The 19,081-nt window shown below is 38.7% G+C and overlaps 1 protein-coding gene across 6 annotated transcripts; it reads left to right on the top strand.

Moving 5' to 3' along the window:
• The first annotated feature begins 531 nt into the window (after positions 1 to 531).
• pkma (pyruvate kinase M1/2a) lies at positions 532 to 19,075 on the top strand. Of its 6 annotated transcripts, XR_013654915.1 has the most exons (12): positions 541 to 696; positions 7,020 to 7,198; positions 7,343 to 7,434; positions 9,660 to 9,791; positions 9,921 to 10,107; positions 10,194 to 10,464; positions 13,001 to 13,151; positions 13,243 to 13,395; positions 15,461 to 15,627; positions 16,001 to 16,167; positions 17,580 to 17,761; positions 17,914 to 19,075. XR_013654915.1 is itself a non-coding variant. In XM_020700208.3 (11 exons), exons 1-11 carry the CDS (start codon positions 653 to 655, stop codon positions 18,018 to 18,020), a joined length of 1,665 nt encoding a protein of 554 aa, XP_020555867.1. In that variant the 5' UTR covers positions 532 to 652; the 3' UTR covers positions 18,021 to 19,075. The 6 variants fall into 6 exon arrangements, 5 of the variants coding, with proteins under 5 accessions (XP_020555867.1, XP_020555872.1, XP_078800758.1 ...); XM_020700208.3 differs by lacking the exon at positions 16,001 to 16,167 and having other exon boundaries at positions 532 to 696; XM_020700213.3 differs by lacking the exon at positions 15,461 to 15,627.
• Positions 19,076 to 19,081: the final 6 nt, after the last annotated feature.

Below are 19,081 nucleotides of genomic sequence, written 5' to 3'. Positions count from 1 at the left end.
CAAGGTATCAGTTTAAGAGCTATCAGATTAATAACCAGCTGATTGAAAACTGTCACCTCAAATGTTTGAATAAAATAAAGAAATAAACCATAAGTCTCATTTTGACTCTTTTTTTTATCCTACAGCTTTTTGGAAACTTCATTTATGACTTATAATCAGGCAGTTTTCCGGCTTCTTTGTTCACCCCAGTCTTATATTTATTATTAAAGCAGGCAAACTACATGTTCATGTCCTTCATTTTTCAAAATAAAAGCCCAATAATTTTATGTAATGTAACACAAACCATTAATTTGTTTTGTGTGTGATTTGGGGTTAGGACTTAATATTTAATTAAATTTAGTATTGCTTTCGTATTTATAAGTGTTATTTTATTTATTGCTGCCATCTTTATTGCATTTGTGTTATATTGTGTTGGGGTGTGAGGCATTAGACATTGTATCTGCTTAAATGAGATTTATCTGAGCACATTGTCTTATTTGTACCTCGTGGCCTTGGGGCTTAGCTGTGATTAATGCTGATGGCAACAAGTAGCGTCACTGGTGGACAGACAGACCTTCACAAGTAACTTGTTCCTCACCTGGACAAATGGGTTTGCATGTTGCAGTGTTGTGATTCTAGGCAGAGGCAGTTAAAGAGCCAGTGAGCCAACAGCATGGGAAGTGGAAGTAGCAGTGCCACATCTGGAGGTGTGACCAGGTAAGAAAAAAAAAGGGAATAGTACACAAACGTATGTGGATCTTGTCAGTGCTGCCATATAGTAATTAAAAGACTCTGTACCAGTTTACATAAAATCTCATTTTACTGGAGATTTAATATCTATGTTAGAGATAAACTAACTCTTCACCACTTCTTTGGGAAACCATTATGATAGTAGTACCATAGTAAATCCTAAAACATTTTAATCAAGACTGACCACTTAATATTGTTTACATTGTTTTTGTAGATTTTAGTCCTTGTTGGCTTCCAAAAGTCTGCAACTTTTAGAGGTAATAAGGGATGAGAAATTTAGACATTTAACCCTTTGACGTCTACTGATGCAAATAAGTATCAAACCACTTTGTCTCCAAAATTACCTAAATTATGTATCTACATAAAAGCAAATACATAAGTTTTTTTTTAATAGCTGGAAATGAATTCCAGTATCAAGGGGGTTAAAAAGTGTATTAGAAATAAACAATGCCGAAAAAGAAAAGAAGAACAATTAGATTTTTTCCTTTACCAGTGTTCACCTTTAGGCATATTCTGTCATGGGGCGCCACAATGAATCCCCTTCCACTGATTTGTGTAGGTGGTTTGGCAGACATTTTTACGCCGGATGCCCTTCCTGACAGAACCCTGTGTCTAATCCAGGTTGGGGACCAGAACAGGGGGGGGCCCGACTTGGGGACCCTTGTGGCTACATAAATAGGCAATGGCACGAAGGGTCTTGCGCAAGGACCCACACTGGATGAAGCTCATCGTGCCCCCAAGGAAACGAACCCTTGTTTTTCATGCGCCTAGCCTATGCGCTTACCATTTTTGTGAATTTCATTTAAATGTAAATATATAAGCTGGCTGCTCCTTTCAGGCACCACTATAGCAAATCAATTATCAGCACAACTAAATTGATAAAAGTACAGGCTAAAGCATTTTTGAAAAATCAGCCAAAACAAGGTGGATCAAAGTTGAGCCAACACGCTATTAGTTATCTAATATAATTATTTATTGCTAGACAGAAAAACTTGGCTCATAAGAGCAGATATGAACTAAAACAATTGATACTAAAACTACTATATGTATTTTTTGTTTGTTTGTTAAGGCACTGAACAATGGATGTGTGAATGTTATTTTTGATGCATTACAAATAATTTAACTGTTAAATTTGATATACAGAGTAGTGTGCAAATAAAAGTTTGCAGTAATAAAGCCTAGGTAAGCCTTGATATTTTAATAACTTTGCCTAAAAGTTATGAAAAAAGTATTAAATGAATTTCAGCCCAGCATATGCGGTCAAGCAAGTTCACAAAAACATGCTGCTGGATGTATGATTAGTCACCACTAGATGGCGATGTTAGCTTGCATTCTTCTCTGAGAGATTCAACCCATTCATCCTTTGTATTGTGCAGCCACTTGGACTGAATACAAAATAATGAATGCAGTCATTCGTGATCAATGTGTGTGTGGTTTTGGAGCTTCTTACTTTTGAATCTTTAGAATAGTCGTCGTGAGTTATAATATGGAAATGATGTATAGGTTTCACATTCGCACAATGATGCTTTCAACCTCCCTCGCAATATAGATACGGACCTCTGTCGTTATCAGTCGTTAGTGATAAAGTATATATAGGAATGCGCCGTTTTCAATACTCCGTCCTTTTGTCTCATTAGCACATTTTTAAACTACGAAAGACTTGACATGTCGCCTTTTTTCCTTGTGGTGAATTCACGCATACCCATTGGCTCCCTAACCTAGCATACCAGCTCTAGCACGCTCTTCCGTATTCCTCCGCGTCGATCTTTGTTTTAACAATTTGTTCCCCTTTTCACCCACCCATCCTTAAAATAAACATGTTATGTACCTTACATGAAGATTTACGTGAGTGCGGAAAGTAAATTAACAACCATTTTGTTTACGTGCACGGTGTTATTCGGTCGGAGGGATATGTCTCAGCATCCTCGTAAAGTAGTCCCTCTCAACGAGGAACTAAAGGGAGATCACCTTGAGCCGCTTGGTCTCACTCTGTCAGCAGCAGCGTTAGTCTTCGCATCACGACAGTTACATAAGGTGGGTAACCATACTGTGGCCTTCGCTTTGGTGTTTAGAAATGTTGCTATTGCGTTCAGTGTGTTCCCTTTTAACGAATTTTATTTTTGATGCGTAGTTTCGGATTATATTCAGTTTGTGATTTATATTTTTCCTTACAATCCCCTAAAATCAGGTTCAAAGTAAACTATGCCAATGTAACAATTGCCACACAAACGTTGGGAGCACGTTCATCTGGTTTTCGCTCAATGACTTAAATGAGACACGGAAAAATGCGGTTAAATAAACTGGTAGAATTTCGTTCCTACTTTGAATATCAATTTTTATATATATATATCAATTTTCATAATATATAAATTTTTGGTATAGTTGCAGTTTCCGTTCAAATTTAAGCAACTTTGAATCATGACATTAAATAGAATGCGTCAAATGTTAACAGTAGTGGATTCTCTTCCTGTTGCCTCCTGTTGTGGGTGTGGCTCTTCGTCTTCTCGGTCTCCTATTGGCTAATCGCCGTGATGTCTACAGATCAGGAAAATGTGACGCAGGATGGGAGAACGTGACCTTTACCGCATCGTTGCTGTCCACACTCTTAATTTAATTTGTTTTTTTCTGGTAAACTTTGAGGCGCCTTTTTTTTTCCACCTCGTCTTTTTTCACCCAAATGAGACATTTTAAGATTCGTCCTACCGTTAATTTTCCGCCATTTTTTAGTGTAATGTTAACTTTTAAAGTTAAATCATCTGAATTATACCATCTTTTAAATATTTATTTCTTAAAATACTTGTTTAAACCACGACAGACTCTGTTGTATCTTGATACTGCAGTTACAGCCCAAAAAATGCTGCTTCGTGACAGACTGCACTCAAATGGATGATTGCAGGTGTAGCACAGCCTTCTAAGCATTAGATTACCTTTTTATTTTATTTTATAACTTTATCAAAATCTTTATTTATTTTTAAAAAAAAGTTAAATATAATGAAAAAAGGAAATATGATCTGTCTCTCTCAAACAAATATTTCTGAGCGCCCTTTAGGCATAATCTTCATGCTTTGTGTATTGAAAACACCTCGGCTGACCCTCACATTGACTTTCCTGTGGACAAATAACGGTTTAACCCCAGGGAGTAGGTTAGGGTTAAAGGGTTGTAAGACATCAAGGCAATTTAGGATTATTTGTTTACTCACATTATTTGTTTACTCACACAATCTCCATTCAAGAAAGTTTAGCTTTTGTGTTTATTTTGATTTAATTTAAAGAATTGTCCAAAATTCACATACGCAAGCCAGTCTGTGTGTGGGTTTGTTATTATAGTTCTCAAGCAGGATAGTGTAAATATCAGTGTACATTACTGCTACAATATTTCCAGCTGCATACACTGCATGCTAAGTTATAATTAGCATGAGATCTATTTTTAGAACAGTTTTGGAATGACCTCGGCTTGCAGTAACACTGGTCTCTGGGACGCAGTTCTGTCGTGATAGAGGTTTAATGTATCTCCGCGGATCGGAGGGTTGCCGGGTTATAGTAGACTGTCTCTTTGTCCTTTATCCTCATTGAATGGATTTACTCTTGAGCTCCTGAAAGTGTCGCACATATGCACTCAAACTCCAGCTTGGAGGTTCAGGACTGGTTTGCTCTCGGAAGGTGGAAGATCCAACACGCTGGGTTTGCTTTGGAGATCCTTTTTAGTTGCAGGCTTTGCTATTCCCAGGAGGAACAGACATGGCCACTGGTGGTATGTAGCTTGCAAATACTTTGAGAGAAAGTGAACAATTAAGCCAAATTGGATTAGGTCATGTTACATCACAACCGTGCTTGAACTTTGTGAATCTCATGTTAGCCTCACAGCCATGTTGTTGTAGTTGCTAAAGGTTGAACTCTTAATATTTCAAGAATAAGAGTTTGAAGTCTCAGGTAGACAAATGAAGAAGGTGGCAATGCTAGACTAAAATAGATGTTCTGAAAAAAGGATTTGAGGGATTATTCATGTGCTATCAACGGCGTTCTATATCTGTGTCGGGGTTAATGTTACTGTTGTAGGCCTGTTGTGCCTGGCTGTCCATGATTCAGACAGGTCAGATAAGTGGGATGTGGCTGTGCTCACGTACAACACACGTCTGCCTAATTGATGGAAAAGTTGCATCATCAGTCTGCAGCTCTTTGTGAAGTGACACATGCTCTGATTCCCCCTGCTGTGATGCAAAATTAGTAATGAGTCAAAGGAAGTCAATCTATGAGTCTTTGAAGCCTAATTCCTTAAAGTCTTTTAGATGTGGCTGCTACAGGCGCCTTCATTCTACTTGTGTGCTTCTAAGTGTCACTTTTTGTTGTTCTTTTTAAATTCTCATCTCTATAACAGCCTAAACTCTAGGGCATATTTGTACCTTTTGAAATTAAGTGTCTTTAGGCATATATTTTAGTACCAATAGCTTCTAGGGGTTAAAATTAGAATTGGTAGCTTTAGTTTTTCCTAAACCTTACTAAACCAAGGAGGTTGCTCTTACTTGAATTACAGAAACTGTAATTCATTCAACTAACTGAAGGAAACTTGATCTAGCCTCTGCGGTTCAGACTTTTACTCGGATGCTTGGTGCTAATAATGCTTAATTTTTAATATGGGAAATGCTTCATCATTAAATATACACTTTAACATGAACTTTGTCCTAATCTTAAGTTTCTAGACCTAAATAGTTACCCACTTTTATACTTTTTTTTTTTTTTTTCAATTCAGTGATAACCAAATTAAAAATTTTTGTGTATATATAAAATTTTTTGTAAACGCTGAAGAAAATGAAAAATGTAAAATAATGTAATAGTGTCAAAAGGATTTTTTTTTTTTGTATTTGGAAATTCATAAAACAAGACCAGATTTGGTGAATAGTAAAAAAGAAAACTTGCGAAATCCCTGCCAAAATGTGGAAATATTTGTGCTTCATCTTCCTTATTGTCCCTAGAAAAAATGTGCTACCTGAAGAAAACATCATGATTTTATTAGAAAAACAAAAGTTATTCATTAGGAAATCCCCAAATCTTTGGTAAAGGTAATTACCAACTCTTCTTTCCACTTGTCAAGTGTAAAGATGATTGTATTGAATGAGGTTGTCTCACCCTCCCGAAGGCTTTTTTTGTTGTTGCTCTTTTTGCACATGATTGCCCAAGATATGTCCCACAGCTATGACAAAGCCCTGTTTGTAATCTGTGTAAAATGTTTCATTTTAAAGAGACCATGTTTGATTTTTTTTTTTTTTTGTTTTTTTTGTGTGTAAGAGAGATGTGTAAGAGAGAAGCCCTGAGATGTGTGTTTTTTGATATGTTTGCAAATTGGAATCATTGCTTGAGTTTGATTAATCTTTTGTATTGGTTGCCGTGCTTATTATGTGTATCGGCTGAGTTTTTCTCTCCTTCACTTTAGTCTGCTGGATAAATGAATTGGACCTTGGAAAGCTTGTACAATAGACTCTAAAAGTAATGACGGTTAAGGTTGGTGGGACAGTCGTGAAGAAGAGATTGATCACTTTTTTAATATGAATGATTAATTTCCAAAAAAATATTGACACTACAATGAACGACTTCATACAACACCACACCTTAGATGAAATTCGAAACAAAAAAACAAATGTTTTAATTAAATTTTCTCTGATTAGCTGGTCATCAAATCATTTCAAATGACTGGGTTGTATTTGCGTAATCACTGCACCAAAAGGAGCTGCATTCCTCAATAAGACGGGTGCGCTGCTGCACCCTGCTCAAATACACTGTCGGTTGGTTAAAGTATGGCTTTAAGTTGGAAAGTTTATACAGGATCTTGCATAAGAATGTCATCAGAGGGGAAGGAAGGTCACTCTTCCTGTTTTAATTGGTACATTTTAAAAACTTTTTTCCTAGCAAAATTAGAGTTTGCGTAGCATCTCTTTTCTGTGTGTTTAATGATATGTTATGTTGGAATCTTTTGTTCTATTCGTGAATTGTTGCCTAAATATAATTGAAAAGACTAGTTTAAGGTTAAAAGCTTAGTGAATATCTTCCATATTCTCGTACTTTAAACTTAAGAGAATGGAAAATGATCTTTTCATGGCTAAGATTAAACCACTTTAACCACAGGGCCAAGATGTGCAACCAAACAGGTTTTTATACATCACATTGGATTCTTTCAGAAACAGAGAAGATTTCCAATTTTGGATTTCAGTCTGAAAACTTTTTTGTTGCAACTATTGCTTTTACTTCAAACATTTAGTATCCCCTGACTGCACCATCTTTTTATCTCTTTCATGCAGGACTTCACTTGCTCCAAAAAACATGCCTGGGTCAAAGTCTTCAGACATGGGCTCTGCCTTCATCCAGACCCAGCAACTCAATGCTGCAATGGCCGACAGCTTCTTGGAACATATGTGCCTGCTTGACATTGACTCTGAACCCACCACTGCACGCAACACGGGGATCATCTGTACCATTGGTTGGTCTTTTATTTTTCATTTTTTTGTCAATCATTTTTACAGATGTTTATAGAAATGGGAATCTTAAAGTGCACTTAAATACAAATATTTATGCAGACAATATAGACTGACAGAAGATTTTGTGATGCATTAACTCTCAACAGGACCTGCCTCTCGCTCTGTGGAAATGCTGAAAGAGATGATCAAGTCTGGAATGAACATAGCTCGTATGAACTTTTCCCATGGTTCACATGAAGTAAGTCTGTCTACATGGTCTTTTTTTGTCTCAGAAAGAGGCCACTGAACAGTCAATGCAGTTTCATTTATGTAGCCCAATATTACAACACAGTTTTCTCAACGGGCCTACAGTCAACATCCAGATTATGACCCCTTTTTAAATGTGGTCAAACCGTCTCTGTGCTTTATCACTGCAAAGCCAGTGACTGGTATATTGAATTATGTGGCAATTCATATCACACTGATGTTTTCATGTCATTGTTGGTTTATAATTTAACTTGCTCCCAGAGAAAAAAATCACGTATTTCATTCAGGACTGTTATCTGCTTACATCTTGAAGCAAGAATAGACCTGCCGCGTTGGCAGTTGTGCTTATACAATGCTCAAAAGTTTTGCCTCTGAGCATTCTCAATCTTTTTGAGGAAGTAGCTGCAGATCTTTGTTGCTTTTTTATGTACAGTAATCCCTTGTATTCGCGGGGGTTACGTTCCTCACCCCCCCGCGAATAACAATAATCCGCGAATAATTGACGCTGTTTTAAAACTCCCAGATCCTCTGCAGAGTCAGAACCTTTTTCTGCCGTTTGGGTTCATTTCCAGAAGCTGGGCGTTTGGATGGCATCTTAAATGCGTAAACAATACTTTACAGTAAAGTACAGAGTAAATCGTTTTTCAAAATTTGCGGAATGAGCGCTGTTCTGCGGCTCACGCTTGAGACGTCACGTCATCTGCGGCCACCCGCGAATGGCCGGGGCGCGAATATTAAACTGCGAATGGGCGGGGGATTACTGTATAGAGATGTCAAAAATAAGACACGCTTCACTGGAAAATGCATACCCCTTATGAAAGTTTCTAGGTGATATTAAACAAACTGCTAAACATGAAATTTAAATATATAGCAAGTAAACGTATTCAAATTTGTGTGAAACAGAAAAAGAACTGACATTAAGAACAATACAAATGCCCTTGTTGCAATAATTTCTTTGGTTCACTAGACTTGCAATGACAAATTACCTTTCACTTTCCTTTAGTGAAAGGTTTAGGGGATGGTAAAATTCAATATTCACTTATGGAACAGAAAGCAATAAATAACGTAAATGCAATATTTATCTGCGCAGCAGCTGTTGATTATCTGGATCAGGTGACACAGATAATAGCAGGAAGCAGGGCAGTCCTACCTTACAACCTTGAATAGGAGCCACGTATGCAGTGATTTTCAAAAACTGGTCTTCTGACGGTTTGTCAGGCAGTCTTCTGGTATGAACTGCGGAGCACAACAGTCAGGTTTTTTTTTATTTTTTTTTATTCTAATATAGATGGTTGGGTTTTGTCTTCTCACTTACACTTTTCTGTAGAATTTCTTTTTTGCCTTTTCCTTATAATTATATTCCCATAGCAGGCACCTCTGCTCTTAAAGGTGGTTTATGTGTAATAACTTAAGGTGTGTTCAAGGACATTTTATATTAGCAATGTCTTGCTGCCAGCAACTTTATTGCGATATGCATACGTGACAAATACATTTTCTCAGCCACTGAATCACTTAGGCCGAAGCATGTCAAGTTGGTATTAATACCATTTTATTGCTTTCAAAATCCATAGATTCTATGGTGTTTTGTTTAAAAATATTTACTACACAAGTGATTAATAAGATTTAGAGAAAACCAGCTTAGTCTCCAAATGTATCGAGCTTTTAGTTGCACTTTGGGTGTAGTTGATGGCAGTGACTCACTTCAAAGATATTGTCAAAGTGAAATGGCCAATTGGGTTTATGTTGCCATTCATTTAAGATGTCAATCATAATCAGCAGCGAAAAATTCTGTGTGCCGTTTATTTACGTGACTGTATGGAAGTTGATAAAATAACAGCAAAGTTGTTACATGGAAATATAACCAAACAAAATGGTAAAACCTTGTGACCTCCCATCACCCAAAAACCACCTAAGCACTGCATACTGTGTACTGTTTAGACATCCCTGTGCCACCAATGGCTGAAATATTTTCCACATTGTTATACAGCAGAAATGTACACAAGAAGTATCAAACCTACACCAAGTTGTAATCCAAACCAAGAAAAAGTATTGGCTGCTACACAGACAAAAATAATAATTCGTTCATTTTAAAGTTTTATATCTTACAAAACAATTAGTTGTTCATGAAAAAACTTTGCAGGATTACTAATAATTATGCAAATAATTTGATTGATTCATAGTTCAGTACCATTACTAATGTTGTATTTGTTTTTTAAGTACCATGCAGAGACCATCAAGAATGTGCGCGAAGCATGTGAGAGCTTTGTACCTGGAAGTATCCAGTACAGACCCATTGGCATTGCTCTGGACACCAAGGGCCCCGAGATCAGGACTGGTCTCATCAGAGGAGTGCGTTAAGTACTTTTCTATTTGTGGTTTTTAACATGATAACACTAATAATGTCAGGAAAAGTGTGAAAATGACGATTAAAATGGAAAAACCTGTTGAAATAAAAATGTTGTTTTAATCACGCAACAGAGCGGCACTGCTGAAGTGGAGCTGAAGAAGGGCAACACAATCAAGATTACATTAGATGATGCTTACCAGGAGAATTGCAGTGAAGAAAATCTTTGGCTCGACTATAAGAACATCACCAAAGTGGTGGAAATTGGCAGCAAAATCTACATCGATGATGGACTTATTTCCCTCCAAGTCGTGGAAATTGGTAAGAAAAGAGAGTTCACCTCATATCCTGGTGGAAAGGGATAATATAGTTGTTTTTTTTTAATTAATATAAATTTTCTTTTATAGGCTCTGATTTCATCATATGTGAGATTGAAAATGGTGGCACCTTGGGCAGTAAGAAAGGAGTGAATCTCCCTGGTGCTGCTGTGGACCTGCCGGCTGTGTCAGAAAAAGACATCCAGGACCTGCAGTTTGGTGTTGAGCAGGGCGTCGACATGGTCTTTGCCTCCTTCATTCGTAAAGCTGCAGATGTGCATGCTGTCCGAAAGGTGCTGGGAGAAAGAGGCAAAAATATCAAGATCATTAGCAAGCTGGAGAACCATGAGGGTGTACGGAGGTAAGAATATAGATGCAGTGGTTTCCTTCCTCTTTTTATACTTTGTTGGCTATTGTTTTCTAACGCGGAGTTCAATACAATTGGCCCTGATTGTTGCATCCTACATGTAAAATGAAATTTAAAGTAGCATCGTTGAAGTTTGCGGAAAAATGCAACCCCAAGGGGGCAAAATCCAGACCCTGTGTGTGCAGGTTCCAAGTCTAGGGAAAGGCAGCTGGATGAATCAGGAAGGACATCCAACATGAAACTAAAATCTATCATGCAATACCACAAACCAAACATCTACATCAAATCAGGCATGCCTCAGGGTAACGATGACCTACAGGGTACTGTTTGAAATTGCACTACTGTTAGTTTAAGGAGCTTAGAGTTGAAGTTTTGAATGAGGAAACCAGATGAGACTTGTTGCTGGAATGAAGACGTTTAGAGGTGTGTTGAGAGGAAAAGGTTGGTTAAGAGAAAGTGGATCAGTGGGAGGACAGAAAACAAGAGTAAGGTGATAGGTTGAACACAAAGAAGGGAGAGGTAGCGCTGTACAGGTTGGTAGGATTGAGATGGGAAGGATATGCAGCATATTGGGGTGATCAAGGACCGGGGCAGGAAATTTATAGTTTCCACGAGTGTGATGGAAAGATGGAAGGAGAAAATTGAAGAGCTGATGAGAGCAGAGTAGAATACAGGGCTCAACATAGCCATTTGTCCGCTGGCCCGGTCCTGTTTTTCGAGCAGTACGGACCACAAGACTTTATTTTTTACTTGTCCGCTCGGGCCACTAAAATATCTAACAATTAATACATTTTTCACCTTTTACAATAAAGTATATTTTGCGAAAACGTGTAGATTTACCTCGTCTTTATAATTCACTTTTTCTGCTAGTCCTGTGTTCAGACTTCAAGGGTTTCTATGGGAAACCTTTTATCACTCTTCTCCTCCTCTCCCGCCTGCGCGCGCGGCTGTCACTGCCGAGCACCACGCGGCACGCGCTCACTCAATTTTTTTTTTCAAACTTTATTGAATGTAACAATTCAATACTAAACAATGTTAAACAGCAACAACGAAGGAACAAGCCAGTGGGTTATTACATTTTATGCAGATATATTTAAACTGACACACATATCAGCGCGCCCCCTGGTGGTTTTTCACCGCGATGATCATAAATCCAACACCGTCACTGAAGAGAGACTGAAGCATGTCAGAGATGTGGAAGACATGGCAGGAATAGATAGGAATATGTTAGTAGTTATTAATTAGTAGTATGGACAGCAAGATATTTAATGAATGCATTGAAGATGAAACTGTATGCACTAAGCTTTAAGCTGAATGTCAAAGAATCAAAGGCAACTCAAAATACCTGAATCTCAGACTCAAATGGAGTATAAGGTCAAACTACTTAATTTTGTTTTTCTTTACAACACTGTAAGCAGTAAGTATTTCTAGTTAGCTGAATGATCTCAGTAATTTAATTGTATTTAATTTTTCAATTATTTAATTTAATTAGGTAACTAAAGTAACTAAAAAGTAAATGTAACTTTGCAACAGTAACAAAAAGCAGAACCTTAAGGCAGTCAGGGCAAAAAAGTCAATAAAACTTCTTAACTATTGATTAGGAACAAATTTGAAATAGCAGTGATTAGAAGCAGCATGAAAACTTCTTAACTAGTGTTAACTACTACACTGCAGCGCTCTCTTCAAAACATCTGAAACAGACTAGAGCAGATTTAAGTTTGATATGCTCTATTTTTAGTCATTGAAAAGTGTATAAATAAGTGCTAGATGTCACCAGAATGCACCAAATTGCACCATATTAAAATTTTCCGGGGGGGCATGCCCCCGGACCCCCCTAAAGTTGCAAGCACCTGCGGAGCGGCGGGTCTCGCTGTGCGCGGTGTCGGGCCAGTAACTTTCAAAAACTACTGGCCCTGTGGGCCAGTGCAAATTTCTGGGCTATGTCAACCCCTGGAATAGGTAGTGGTTGTGGAGGAGATGGTTGCAAAAATCACTAAGGAAAAAATGAAGACCTTAAAGAGGATGATGATGCTATGCTAATGAGCTATTCCATGTGTCTCCCTACGTCTAATCACCAACCGGTTTAAAGTCAGACTGTATTTTCATGGAGCTGACTTTAAGACGTGGTGGATAAATGTGACAAAATGAAATCATAGAACATTTATAAAAACTGTATTTTAAAAAAATAAGAGGCAATTGTATGGAACTTTATTAGAAGGGCATTTGTAACATTACAGAGCCAGTGTTAAGGTGAAGAAAGGTTGGCCACAGCGAGACAGAATGTGTGTCAATGAGAGACTCTAATGGAATGGTGAAGTTATAGGGAGCAGAGGTGAAGGGAAAGGGGTATGTGATTATCTGTGGTGACTCCTAATCGGGCAACCAAAAGACGAGGGGGGAAAAAGTTTGCTGAAAAATGATCCCCAAGATCACTTCAGAGTTTTTGTGATTGAATAAATATCTGAATTTTTGGGAACTTGAATTCCCACAAAAACTAGCTATAAACTGCTTGTTTTCTGCTCGTTTGCAGGTTTGATGAGATCATGGAGGCTAGTGATGGCATCATGGTTGCTCGTGGTGACCTGGGCATTGAAATCCCAACAGAAAAGGTTTTCCTAGCCCAGAAGATGATGATCGGTCGCTGCAACAGAGCTGGCAAGCCGATCACATGTGCCACTCAGGTCAGAGACGGAATATTTTTGACCAACACCATGCATCTGACTCTGCATTTCTTTGTCTTGTTTGTGAGCTAAATGCTTCTTAACTGTTCAGATGTTGGAGAGCATGATCAAGAAGCCCAGGCCCACCCGTGCAGAGGGCAGTGACGTGGCAAACGCCGTCCTGGATGGGGCTGACTGCATTATGCTGAGTGGGGAGACTGCTAAGGGAGACTATCCTCTCGAGGCGGTGCGCACACAGCACATGGTGAGTTGATTTCAATAATATTGTTAGTCTTTTTTAATAAAGAAAACAATACATTGTTTCATACTTATGCAATTTGCATGGTTTTTAATTTCTACCGATTTTAAAAAACAAAACAAAAAAACAGGCTTTAGGAAAAGAAGCAACTTCTAAATGTTTTTTTTTTTTTTTGCATTTCATTTCAACTATAAATGATAGAACAGTGCTTCTGTCCCGTGAGACAAAAATCTCCAACTTTTTAATTATAACATCATATAAACCATCTGAGTAATTGGCAGCATTGAGAATCTGTTTCAACGGCTTGTTTATTCATGACATTTGCTGTGTTACATGCACGGGAATATTTCATATGTACCCTAACAAGGGTCTTTTCCTGAATTAACCCCTATAGTGTAAATGTGCTCATTAGTTGCAACAGTTAAATGGGGATTAGACGAGAGATGGGGGGGTATTTACTGTTTTTAATTGTTTTGTGATAATCTATCTACTTGCAGAAATATCTTTAAAAATATATATATATTATTTTTAATCTAACATCCAGACTCTGCTGGGTGATCTGTATGAAATGTTCTGCTGGAAAGCCTTGTGGTTTTACTTGTAGAATGACTAAAAATATTTTTAAACTGATAGTACCACCATTCAAACTATATTATATGTGGAAAAACTACACCTTCTTCCTCCAAAAGGACTTTTTTTTTTTTTTGACAAACTCAAAGTTGATAATGCGCAATGTAATGTGTAACAACCAGCGTTATTTACAATACCCCTAAAATACTAATTATAGTAACTATAGTTATTTAAAAGTGATTTCATCATTAAACTGTCACTGTCTCTGAAAATATTTGCGTTTCATGAATCCTGTATTACTTTATTATTAAAACCTGTAGAAGAAGGCTAAAGTAACTAATGGAGTTCACTCTTAGATGAGGGGTAATGTAAAAATACCACTATTATTTCAGTTTTTAAAAGAAGCTTTAAGGAAGAGAATGTTGTTCAATGTTGTTGTTGTTCAATTCTATTTTTACTGTTAGTCTGTTTTTAACACAAAGATTACTGAACATATAGGTAGATAGATAGAAGATGCTTTTGACGGCATGCATGTAAACATAGTTCAGCTGTTTGGTTCACTATAGGCATGAGAATCCTGACTTCCAAATACTGCATGTAATGTTTCTACTCTAATGGCTTGTGAGTCCTTTCCCTTCCAATCTAAAGCAAATGTCTGTTGCTGCCTGCTCATAAAAATGTCTTTTCAGTATTTGTTTTTTTCTTATCATCAAATGAATCAATTTCCAAATTCAAAACCGCCTTTTATTTTCTTTGTACATCCTGACTGAATGATGGCATGACATTAAAGTCACTCCTTTACCTGTGTTTTTGTGAAACCTGCAGTCAGGGACAGATACCGACAAGGCACCTTTTGGGGGTGAACGATTAAAAATTAATATCTTGGCCTTGATGGTATCAAATTACCGTTGGTATCTATTGCATGAGTGCACGGACTGCCCGTTTCCCTGACCTCCTCCGCCTAACCTCCCTCTGCGTTCGTCTCAGTGACTCAGCAGTCCTAATGCTCCAGCTCTATTGTGAAGAAGATGCTTAGAAAAGAGGCTCGGCTCCGGTATCTATAATCAGAACCCCTGTACGTCAGCTTCTCCCGGCTGCTTCTAACTTCCTAACAAACACTGGTGTGCAGTGTGTGCGATCTGAACTCTCTGCTGCTGTAAAACATGTCTGCTTTTGTGTTTTTTCCTTTTTATTTTTGAATAATATATCTATAATATATCTGCAAAAATGACTGTTTGCTGTTGGAATTTAAAGCATTTTTGTTTTAAGTGATTTATAGTTGTATTTTGATTGTGTTCTTAATGTTTCCTTGTGTCTCCTGCTAACTGCACACTCTGCTTTTCCTTTAACTCTCGTTTATCTTAAACACCTGATCTTCTTTGTCTCTTTTACTTAACTTTCCTCTTTGAACCCCTCCCCCCTGTTTTTTCTTTTCCTTTTCCGTCTGCGTGCCTGTTGTGGGAATGGTTTTGCTCGATGCCTCTCGCCCCAAATGTGCCAGATCGCTCGTGAAGCCGAGGCAGCCATGTTCCACCGGCAGGTGTTTGAGGACCTGCGTCGTTCCACGCCGCACTGCAGCGACCCCGCTGAGGCCATTGCAATCGGTGCCGTCGAGGCTTCCTTTAAGAGCTTAGCGTCTGCGATCATTGTGCTCACAGGCTCTGGAAGGTAGGGGGTCTATCCTGACGTGGAACCCTGAGGAATTCCTCAAAATACTCTTGGAGTCTGGAAGAGGGAGAGTAGGGCCAGACAGGGATTGACAGAGGGAGTAACTGGGAGAATTGGGAAACACTTAAACCAGACCATCTTTACTGACAAATCATTATTTTTATTATTGCACTTTTGCAAAACTCACATCGGTTTAATTCCTCACTGCTGTTTCCGGTCGTCAGCTAATTTACATTTTCAGCCATGTATATTTTTACAATTGGTCCGGTTTGGTGTTTGCCAGTCCTTCCCAGTGGGATGAGTGCCTTTTGAGGTGTTTGTTGACCGTGTAGTTGAGAGTAATCCCTGGCCCACCCTTCCCTTTGGGGCTCAGATAGCGCGAGAGGCCGAAGCAGCCACCTTCCACAGACAGCTGTTCGAGGAGCTGAGGAGGCACACCCAACTGACCAGAGACCCTTCAGAGGCGGTTGCAGTCGGAGCGGTGGAGTCGTCCTTCAAGTGCTGTGCTAGTGCCATCATTACTCTGACCAAGACTGGGAGGTAAGGGGAGGGACGGGGGGTGAAATGATCCCCGTCCTGAAGGTAAGCTAATGTGGAACTCATCCCAGCCCATAATACTAAGCTCCCGATTCTCCCTCCAGAACGTAACAGACTCCGTGATCCTGATTCTTTGATTTTCTAAACTGTGATGTTTGTGTCGATGGGGAAGTGGTTTTGGTGTGGAATGTCGTAGCCCAATCCAGATGCCTATCAGACTTTTAATGGTGGCGTTCTCAGAGACCCAAGAATCTTTTTAAGAATTTTATATTATCATTGCAATTATAAACTCTCATTTCCAAGAACGACTGACACACTGGCATTATATGTAAAGTTACTTAAAAACACTAATGTTTGACATTTAAAGCTTTTTTTCTTCTTATGTAGTCAACGATTTGTTTCTTCCTCAAATATTTTTGGGTCTTCAAAGTACTGGGAAAAAAAGCAATGAGCTAGACTTTATTTATTTTTTTATTATGGAAGAATCTTGGAGAATAGAATTGAACTGGATGAATGAGAATGTACTGACATTTCTGGGTCTTTTGTTGGTTAACGATCAAAGTTTGGTAGTGAGCATCAATTGGACTGCAGACAGGAACCTCAACTTTCCATGATTTTCATAATTCACCACGTGTCTTCGCTTATTTGTCTTCCTTGGATTAATTACATCTGACTAGTGCAATGAAAAAAACAATTTTCATTGGGACAAGTTAATTATTTTGTCTACTTTACATAGACGTTTAGAATTCATTGAACCTAGAACATGAAGTTGTGCTGAATGTCAAAAGAAGTCAAGTTGTGTGAAAATCTCTGAAAGCACTTGGGCATTTGGGGCAATGACCTTTATAAATGTAGTATTTTTTTTTTTTTTTTGGTAACCATTGGATCACATATCGATTTCCAAATAATTGTGATAAATAATTCACAAAGAATGCTAACATTCTTTATTTATCTGATTATATTTAACAGTTGGGACAAATGATGGGAAAACACTAGATTTTGTTTTTCAATGCACCTCTAGCATCAATCCAGACATTGGTTACTGTTTATAAAGTGTATGTTACTGCACACACACCTCCGAATGACTTCTGATATCAGACAAAAACGCCACAGCTGTCGATGCTGTCAACCCCTCACTGTGCTGTCTGCAGTTCGGATCAGATTCAGATTTTTCCTCTTCCCAGGAACAAATCTCAATCTTTGAGTAATTGGGCTTAATGGAAGCATCAAAACTACAATGTGCTTCTTCTAATATTGTAAGAAATGCATGCAGTTAACTAGACAAGTCTAAATTAATCTAAGGAGACTGATTTGCTTTTTGGTTATTCTTTTTACAAACTCCTTTGTCTTTAAATCAGCTCCTGTTACATTTTCTTTTTGTCTTTAGATTTTTGTTGTTGTGTTTTTGTCTGCAGGTCTGCCCATCTGATTTCCCGGTACAGACCCCGCGCACCCATTCTTGCTGTGACCCGCAATGCCCAGACGGCTCGCCAGGCCCACCTGTACCGCGGGATCTTCCCCGTCCTCTACACCAAGCCTGCTCATGACGTGTGGGCGGAGGACGTCGACATGCGTGTCAACTTTGCCATGGAAATGGGTAAGCCGCTACAAATCCCTCTCAGGCTGTACGATGAATACCAGCGTCTGGGTGGGGAGTCATCTGTTCTTACAAAACAAAAACATTTTTTTTTCTGTTGAGCTTTGAGTGAGTGCTGCTCAAGAATTAGTTTGTTCTGTTCTCCTCTCCAGGCAAAGCCAGAGGCTTCTTCAAGGAGGGTGATGTTGTCATCGTCTTAACCGGCTGGCGTCCTGGCTCCGGTTACACCAACACCATGCGTGTGATTCTGGTGCCCTGAACAGATAACCTGGCTACCCAGCTTTCTCCCTACACCTTCATCTATCTTTCATAACCCTCCTCCTCCCTCCACACCTCACTCGTGCATTCCTCCTTTCGGGCAGACAGACTCAGCTGATGGACATGATGCAAAGAAATGTTTAGACTAAGACCATGGCCTCACTGGCCCAAGACTTGTTAGAGGGAGTGAAGCTGTATCCCTTCACTAATAAATGTCAGACTTGTTTCCGGTGTGGCCTCAGATAAATACATCCTCCAGAAGCTGCTGTACTCGTTTCCTCATCGCTGATTTCAAAGTAAAAGTGGATGCATTCCTCGTCTGCGTGCATGAGCATTTGAAGCTTTTGTTTGGGTGGTGGGAGGGTGGAGGCAGCCGACCACAACGGATCACCTCCAGTACTGTGACCGTTGATTGAAAACACTCCTTCCTACAAAAAGTTTAGATATCCTGAAATGAAAGCGCTTAGCGAACCACTCCACCCAATCAGAAGGTTCTGTTGTGCCGTCTGTGTGAAATGTCCTTTGATCCCAGCTTTGACTGGGTCACTGTATCTGATAGTGTTGCACTCCTGATTAGACACTGTTACATTCATTATTACTTGACTTTTGCTAAAGCTGAACTTTCGTTTCCAAACACCCAATTCTACTTATATTTTGTCTAATAGAAAAAGGCAGTTTTGGGTGGTTGGTCAAGAATTTAACTTAAAACAAAGTTACTGTTGTCTTTTAATATACTTTCCATGAAATCTTTCCATTTCTTTGCATTTGGATTGTGTCTGTTGGATGGTGTGGTTGGTTGATGGCTGCTGATATAATCGAGCACATTTCTTTATTTTTTTTTCTCCCCCTGTTGACTGAGAAGACAAAACTGTCCTCACAAACCTATTGAGTAGGATGTTCTTTTGTTGGTGACCCTCTGCAGATGTCCTCGTGAGTCTAACATGCTTCTGATTGTATGACTAAATGTAAAAACTAATATGTAAGAGCTTGTATTTACTTGGTGTACTAACCTGTTCCAAAGACTGAAGTTCCATCAATAAAAGAGATGAGCACCCATTGAGC

Source organism: Oryzias latipes, chromosome 3 (assembly GCF_053564925.1).
Source record: "Oryzias latipes strain Hd-rR chromosome 3, Olatipes_Hd-rR_3.1".
Taxonomy (NCBI): domain Eukaryota; kingdom Metazoa; phylum Chordata; class Actinopteri; order Beloniformes; family Adrianichthyidae; genus Oryzias; species Oryzias latipes.
This window is presented reverse-complemented; position numbering and strand designations above follow the sequence as displayed.